This window comes from Pinus tabuliformis, chromosome 8 (assembly GCF_031772625.1).
Source record: "Pinus tabuliformis cultivar Carrire ecotype Pingquan chromosome 8, CPIR1, whole genome shotgun sequence".
Classification (NCBI taxonomy): Eukaryota; Viridiplantae; Streptophyta; class Pinopsida; order Pinales; family Pinaceae; genus Pinus; species Pinus tabuliformis.
The window spans coordinates 1,892,696,355-1,892,705,279 of record NC_142294.1 but is presented as its reverse complement, the minus strand read 5'-3'; the positions used below and the strand labels follow the sequence as shown (position 1 = coordinate 1,892,705,279).

The following is an 8,925-nucleotide window of genomic DNA, read 5'->3' as shown; positions in this document are numbered from 1 at the left end:
CTTGTTTATGGGCTACGCTAAGTTTAATCTGGAATCTATGTCAAACTCAATGAGTTCCGTAACACTCGTCGCAAAAAGCCCTACCTTTTGGTTTGCATCCAAGGCTGCGACGTTCATTTTAAAACCTGGCTGGAGGGAATCAATCAACTCTTCATATGTGCTGATTTAAAAAATCAAGTAGATACTGCACCAGGTGCATCAAATATGTAAATTAACACCAATGGAATCATGAGTCAATAATGATGTCCAAGGCCACAAACAAAGGTTCAATTCCATAAAATCACAAATAAAGTACTCCATTGTCATTGCCATGGTAGCGTGTTCAAAGGAAAATACTTTTGTTTAATGGTTCCCCCTTGCAAGGGTCATCTCCCTTGTAAAACCTAGTAACTTGTAACATCTTGTAATTTTAGACCAATTTTGACACTAGTAACAAAACCTTACCAATTGGTTTGCACGCAAGCAAGAAAAGTGCATTTTATCCATCAGAATTCTTCATAAGTGCACATTTCTCCAGATGGAGCATAAGGCATTGAATCTGGACATTAACACCAACAGAGTTACAATCCAACAAGGAAATGTTGTGCGGAGGCCACTGACCAAAGTTCAATTCTGTGAGAACACAAATAAAGTACTCCCTTGTATCATTTTCAAGGAAAATGATCATGTTTAATAGTTCACCCTTCCAAAGGCCATCTTCCCTGTAAAATCTGATCACTTGTGATGCCTTGTGAATTTAGGCCAATTGTATTACTTGTAGACTTTAAAGGAAGCAACAGGAAAATAAATAGACATTAGTACATTAACATAAAATCCCATTTAAATGTAGATTTCATCCGCTTCTCGCATTGATACACAATTTAAGTTATACAAATGGTCAATGTATTAAATATTAAAACTTATACAGGACTTGAATGTGTATATTATATAAGGTTTTGATAGCTATACATTGTATAAGTATCAGGTTTTGTATAAGTATCAGGTTTTGCTGTATAACAGAAGTATTGTTTTGCTTTTGCTTTTGTTTTCTTTTTTGGTGCCCACATTTTTGGGTGAACACTACCCCTCCCCACCATCATTAGGGAGAATTGCAGTGCAAATGGGGAAGAAATGGTGAAAAATGACAAGGCATAAAAGAAAAGAAGAAAATCAATTGAATGCAAAAATGATAATAAAATTGAAAAAAAATTAATAATAAAATAGAGTTCATGTATGTAATAAGTTAATATAGAAATTGAAAAAAAAATCCTTTACAAATGGTAATAACAACAAGAGATTCCGAACAAAGAAATGACATATTCTACTGAACTTATGACAAAGGAATATGGGATTCCTCAAAACAATAATGATGCCCAAATAACAAGCATCATAACGTGGAGAACATCAAGATCGCTTGATAACAGCAACAGCAAATAATGGGTGATGTGAAAATTCGAATGACACCCTTGGAAAACTACCAGCATGCTCTGCAAAGTGGATGACATTAAGTGCTATTCTGTTTTTCTCTGCCACATGCTCCAATTGCTGAATTTCATGTAATCTCTCAGAATCTTTCGGAAAGCAATGTCTAAGCTTCTTCAAATCTTTCTGGGCAGCTTCAAAATAATCAAACTGCATCTGTGTCTGAAACAATCCAAATCCCATAAAACAAGATGAGTCACATATTTTGAAATTCCACTGACCAATGCAATGCTATATTTTTACCCGTTGACCATTTTATTGATATAAATGATTAAAATCAATCAAACTGATGTAACATATATCAACAACTACAGTTGAAAGGACTTTTTGCATGCAATGAAAAACAAAAAATACTAAAATACTCACAGCAAGACTTGCAAGATTTATATAGCTTGTTGATTGCTTGAACTGAAAGTATGACAATGGCTCAGGCACTTGTGACTTTTGTAGTAATTCGAAAGTCTGAATGAATCTCTGGACATAAAAATCAAAAATCACTTTGAGAATGCTATCAAGGTTTAGTGAAATGTAATGTCAATATAATGAAGATACAAGTAAGATGTTCCTTCAATCCACACAGTACCAGAAAGTTCGTTTAACAAAAAAAAGAAAATCTTAACCAACCTCCTGTTCTGTGTTGAATATAGTTGGACAATTAACAAATTTGCGGCCATTGCTCAACGCAGCAAGCATCTGACAGAGCATGACAAACCAAAGACAACAAATTCCCGAGACTATATATGTCAGAAGTTGCATTGTGACAATACAATGATATACTGTGTCCTATTTGCCAGGAGGAAATTATTTCCACAAAAAAAGAGAAGTACTTTTAACATTAAAAGAATCTAAAATGGAAAGGCAATGTCATGTCATACCCATGTAAGTCCTTTGCTAAGATGAATATAGCACTGCAATAGCAATATATCAGGTGAAAGTCGAATCTCCTTTTCCGCCTCCTTCCCCCTTTTCTTCTTCCCCTTCTTTTTGGCTGATGATGATAACAACAGAGTGATTCCTTCCTTATGAGCCTACTGTGGCAACGCAAAAAGTCACTACGTGATCATGTATGCAGCTATTTTGTACCATGACATGGATTATGCATATGCCCCTCATAATTACAATTTAGGGCACTAATGACCTCCACATTCCCAGAGGTAAAGATGTAACTAACCCTAAAACTAATGAGGGTTTGCCCATGCTCAAACAGATCACACATCAAGTCGACACGATGATCATGAATATGAGATAATATGCACACAAATAACAACAAATACTAAAGAATTTTGGGAAGTGACTGTACATGTATCAACAGACAGCGGCATCCTCTCATGCTCATTTTCAGTGGCTGATCTTTCTTTGAATACCTTGTAGTGAAACATCGTCATAAGAACATGCTCCACATACCTGCAACATGCATAACACAGGAAGGCTCTAATTTCTGAAACACATTCAGCAAAACGTTCACATCTCATGATGCAGCTAGTAAAGTGGACAGCTAGCATGTAGAAGTGTCATGAGACCTGTGACTAAATGTATTGATTTAATATTTATATTAATCAGAGAAAATGAAATTCTTGTTAATGTTTTTTTTCCTCTATCGAATACATATCCCAAAAAAAACCTTTGGGCATTTGCCCTCAGCATGGGGATGATACCTGGGGCAAACCAGCTAGTTGCAGTTTTTGGCAACCTAACCCAGATGGGGCATTGAGTGAGGCCCAATAATATCCACAGAGGCAGCCAGCCTCGAGACTTGACCCCAAGAACTCCTGCTTATAATCACAGCACTTAACCACTCAAGGTAACCTAATGGGCTTCATTAATGATATATTTAGTTGGAAAGGTTTTTACCCTCTAATTGGTTAGCTGTATAAGCACATGGATGGAGTCTGGACATTGTCTAGTCAGGTATTCCTCACAAAGGTGCCACCACTAAAAGGACAATCCAGAAGCAGAGTTATATAGCAGATGTTAGAAATACTGAAGAGGGGTGAATCAATATTTCATAAATTTCAACAATTAAATATCACAGAGCATTAACCAATAACATCACATCATGGAATACAGAAAAATTATATGAACAATCTATTCACATTACAAGGGAAGCTACAACTTCCGGTTTACCAGCTACAACTGGAAGGGCTGAGTCTTGTCGCCCACCACCATGTGCAACTTTGAGTCCCACTCAACTAGAGTCTCGAACATATCCTATGATCCTTTCATATGCTTCGACACACCACTGTCCACGTACTATGCAGCCTCGTCGATGGCACCCTCAAAGAAATGAGAGATAAAAGCAAAATCCTCACTCTCCAATCTCCCGGAGAGGTCATCTATCTTGGTAGAACTGGCGACACCTGCAACTTGCTTCCCCTTCTTCTTCTCATCATCTCCCTACTTCTTCAAATGCCTCGTCGAATAATGACCATACTCGCCACAGTTAAAACACTTCAACTTACTCAAGTCCTTTTGCTTGCCCTTCATCCATGCTGCAAGAGCCACATCATCATCAAAATCCTTCTTCATCAGATGAAGCTCCTCGTCTCGCAATTCTTCCTAAATGAAGTCATCCCACAACTTGTTCCAGTCTAGCAGCTAATCTTTGGCAATGATCCCTTTGATGAACGACTTCCTCTCTGGAGTAAACCCCTTCAAAGCAATCCTCACCATCTCAGAATCTGTAAAAGTCCCACCGATGGCGACAAGCTCATCTCAAACCTGAGACAATCTCATCAGATATAAGTCACCCCTTCACCTTGCATCATCTTGGTGGCCTTCAACTTATCCTGTAACACCAACAGTAAGTGCTCATTCTTATTCTGGGAAAAAACCTGAAGAGCTTTCCACATTTCATGGGCACTGCACTTCCCTGACAAATGAGGTATCAAAGGATCCTTGACACCATCTAGGATGATCAACTTAGCTCTCGTAACTATCTCTTCGTACACTTCGAGCTCCTTAGGGTCAGTTGGCTTCTTGATCTCTTTCTTGGCAATGTCCTAGACCCTTTTTACCATTAGAACCAACTTGATCCTTTCCTTCCAAGGACTATATTTGGACAACCCTTCTAACATGTCCTCAAATCGTAGACCAACAACAACAACAATGTGACCAACTCCCTCTTGAGTTGTACTTGTTGTGCACACTCTGATTTACTAGCCATTCAAAGTAGCTTTGATACCATGTTGTTTTTCCATGGCACTGGATAATCTAGGTTAGGGTCTTAAAATCTGTGACACTACTGATCCAAATGCCACAACAAACTACTTTGCACAGTGGAATATAAATAATAGTAAATCAACACGTGCACAAATATACAATTTTTTACAATTTTTCAACAATCGAACTTTGTTATATTAACAAACTGTAATACAACTATCTAGGGCTTTCATACCAAGAATCATGGCCCTCATACAATCATTGATACAAGAATACAAACTAGGGTTTGGTGCCAATTACTATGACAACAAATCTACCCTGAACAAAGTCCAATTGATCGTCTAGTTGATATAGTATACGTCACAACTCCTTTTGGTTGTACCCGGAACACATTTGTCGGTTTGTCTACTCCCAATATGCAACTCTACCTCTATCAATGGTCCTACTCCTTTAGGTCACTGAACACGGCTCCAATTTGCGCTCTAGCTAATCATTCCTCCATCAATGACTCAACACATAGGGACTCTTGTTGAGTTGTTCACAACTCCAAGACTAGCCATTGTCCGCCCTTAACTCTTCGAGCCTTCTTCCCACTAATGCCTTCATGTGTTGCTCCAATGAGGCAAACTTAGGGCATGGAGGGTTTTCCTCTATCACTTGAAGATGCCCTTCTCTTTAGTAAACTTGGGCTGATATAACTGCTCCATTGACTTCCTTCTTTAGTCCTTCAAAGGTCAGTCCCCGATCTCTCTCCAAATATGCCTCTCCTAGAAGACCATTAGTCCTTCAATGTTTGCACTTAGGGCTCCCTTGAACACCTACTTGTTGTCCTCCAACAACCTCAAGATGTCCAATACAAATTGTCCTCCACTAGCACTGTCTATCCACCAATAACAATTCAACTTAAACACATACCTTTGAGCTGGAGCATACTACTGTAGGGTATGCAGCCGAGTTAGAACCGATTATCAGTCACTTCAACTTTGATTTCTTGCTCCCAAAACCCTCTTCTCAGTTGCGGCCTTCATCAACTATTATGTTGCTCCCACCCACTGTCGTCTAGTGTTGGTCTACACTTGTTGTAGGCCTTTCAGCCCCTCCAAACTCATCAATACAAGCCCTCGGCCCTTCTGCAATAAACAAAGGGAAAGCGACCTATATAACGAAGAAAGACACTTCCAAAAACTCAAACAAACAGCTCAAAAAATGCACCAAAGTACTCAGCCCTGTCTTCTCCTTGAATCTGCCCAACAGTCACAAGAAGTATCCCTAGGCGTCTCCTTCTCCTCTAGAAGTTATAATCTTCATCAACCACATTGGTAAGTTAGTAACATATAACATATCGAGTCTCATGATTCATCAATCTTTAAGTTTCAAGCTTTCAAACTTCGATATATAACATTTATCATCATTGATCACAAAAGTTGTAACTTGTAACCATTACCATTACCAAGCAACCAAACGATAAGAAAGAATATCTAACATGAAATGAACTATTTCAACTTTCACAAAGCATCATATTCATTATCCATTACCAATGAGTTATAAATGCCAACTTCAAACTTCAAACTTATATTGTCATATATTGTTTACAAAAAATACCATAATAAATATGAAAGAGTCAATAATTATAAAAAGTACTAGAAACTAGAAAAGACAAGTCAATCTATTATCTATTGCTTGACCCTCTTACCACGAGAAATTTCTAATTTCGTGTCTTGTGCTTTATTGAGTCTCCTCCTACATAGTCAAACGACCTTGGTGCTCCTGATTAAATACAAGCTCCATACCCTAGTACCATATGTGCTCTTGATTATTGGGAGTCTCCCCCGCATAGAGGGCTTGGTGCTCTTGATTAAATACAAGTTCCATACCCTAGTACATGACAAAATCCAATGGAAACATTGCAATCCCCCCAATCCTGAAATCTTGAAAAAATGATAAGTCCGTTGGATTTTGAATGAGATCTAAAATTCTACTTTCTGCATATGAAATCCAATGAGGCCGGAACCACTCTCAAACATCATGAGTCCTTTAATTTCATTGGCAAGACGCAAATTCGTCTATTTCAAAGATAAGTTGGGATTTGTACAAAATCTCTTCCTCACTAAGAGGGATTGTTGAAAATGTAACGAATGAAGGTCTTATGGCTTGTGCCTTAGCCAGTGAAGACCACAATTTGTCGTTCTCTAGCATGAGTGCGAGCTCATGAGATAGACTTCAGTTACAATGAGTTTATTTCATCAAGATTGCATGCATACAGTTGGGGCTTCATTTATGTGGAGTCTTCTTCAATATGACTACAAAACGAGGTGGCAGTTACAAGTTCAGTTAGAGTGAGTTAGTCTTCAGTATTGACTGGAGAGAGAACAAGTTAAGAACTCCACTGTTGATTGGAGAGAATGAATAGAACTCTTAGTTAACTCGCAATCACAACTCGACTTCTAAAAGTAAACTAGGCCTTCCTTGCATGCTCGAATTGGATCTATAAAGAGGACGTGTTGAAAAATGTGTAACTAGGTTCGGTCTTCATAAGTATGAAATGTATTCTTGTAAATATAAAATGAAAATAAATTATTATTATTATTGGACCATGGGTTCATGCTCAAGTTCTTTTATTTTATAGGTCAAGCACCCATTGTGTGCTTCTAGGGTTTGTCCTGCGTATAAGAGACATTGTCATATATATTGAAGCCCATGGGCACATTGTAAATTGTAAAGAAAATTTATTTTGTCTTTAAAGTGTCAAAATACCTCCAAGATCAAGTCAGCCTACATGAAGAGCCACGTCCACCCATGAAGAAGCCTATATATAGAGAGGAACTCGTCCTCCATTTGGATCACTCACTCATATCCTGATATGAAAAGAAGCAAAAGAAGAAGAAGTCGAAGAAGGAAGTGCGAAGAAGAGGAAGTTGAAGAAGTCGAAGTGTTTCTGGGCCTTATCTATCTCTCTTGGGAAGATCAAAGTTAGGGTTTCTGCGTTGGGATCTTCTGCGGTTTGATCTTGGAAGCAGAAGAGAAGGGTATTGAAGAAAGTGTAACTAGGTTCAATCTTCATAAATGTACTTTTGATATTTGCATTTATTCAAGAAAAGAAATATTATTTTTTGTTATATTTATCAATGAGTTTCTTGCTCATTGAAATAGGTCTAGCACATGTCAGTGCTATAGGTGAGTCAGAGTCAAAAGAAAATGTTGAAGACCCTTAAGGGCATGTTACACCATGTATATATTTGTATAAGAGTCAAAGAAGATCCCTTCAAGAATAGACTAGTCCTCTCCATGCAACGACATCTTCAAAGGAGCAAAACCGAAGAAGAAAAATGAAGTTGGCCTACTGTCCTCAAGTCGGCCTAAAGGAGGGACAATCCCCTATATATAGAGGTTGTCCACTCCTCCAACGACAAGCCAACACACCTCCGAAATCGGTGAAAAAAGATAGCCAAGAAAAGGTGACAAAAAGTTGAGTTTAAGGAGCCTCTAGTGTAGCGAAGAAGAAGTCTAAACCAAAGCTGAAAGGAATGTTTTTAGGGTGAAAAACAGTCACACGTGTGAGAAATAGAGAATAGTCTGCGGTTACATCAGCAGCAAGATCACAGTCATATATATCTTATCGTTTGGGCTAGAAAGATAGGCCTATAAGGCCTCCTACTCAAGCAAGGAGAGGTTCTCCCAAGCAAAGGTCAAAGAAGCCTAATATTCAAGGAAACCAACCACACGTGCGAGAGACTAGGGCTGCAATGATGTCACATCAAGCCTACAACTACACATCAAGAAGAAACTCGATTGGTCAAGAGAAGGAAGGTGTATCCATAGGTAAAGGATCTCACTAAGTATAAGTATCTCTTTTAGAGCTCACATAAACAAGCTCTATCTCCAGTCGAAGAAGGAAGGAGGACAAGTGTCGGAAGGAGGACGAAATGTCGAGAAACAAATTGCAGGAAGAAGGAAGGACTTGACTTGTGCTTGGAGGATACTTTTGTCAAGGGTCTAGGGTTTGGCATTGATCAATAAGAAGCTTCAATAAGAGAAATTTACGAAAGGGTTTTCCTCTCTAAGAGAGAGGTTTTGCCCTGGTAGAGAGCCAACATCTTGTGTTCTTGTTCTATGTTTTTGGTAGCAGTTTGATGATGTAAACACATGCATTAATAAGAAGTGGCGAAGATTAAGCTAACAAGGTAAATTGTTAAAAAGCTTCACAAATCGTTATCAAGTCTTGAAAAATCCTACTATACCTCATTGCCCTAGATTCTTCAACATGGTATCAGAGCTAAGGTGACACATCAAGGAAACGGCATCTCA

General features: G+C 38.4%; 1 protein-coding gene across 2 annotated transcripts in view; it reads right to left on the bottom strand.

The window, feature by feature from the left end:
- Positions 1-1,211: 1,211 nt before the first annotated feature.
- Positions 1,212-8,925, bottom strand: part of MAK10 (MAK10 homolog) — a 190,116-nt gene continuing 182,402 nt past the window's right edge. For both annotated transcript variants that reach the window (XM_089374672.1, XM_089374671.1), the window contains 5 exons: positions 2,762-2,865; positions 2,337-2,449; positions 2,086-2,154; positions 1,828-1,935; positions 1,212-1,623 (listed from right to left, as the gene is read on the bottom strand). In XM_089374672.1, coding sequence (XP_089230798.1) covers positions 1,384-1,623; positions 1,828-1,935; positions 2,086-2,154; positions 2,337-2,449; positions 2,762-2,865 — 634 coding nt within the window. In that variant the 3' untranslated portion in view covers positions 1,212-1,383. The remainder of the gene's footprint in view (positions 1,624-1,827; positions 1,936-2,085; positions 2,155-2,336; positions 2,450-2,761; positions 2,866-8,925) is intronic.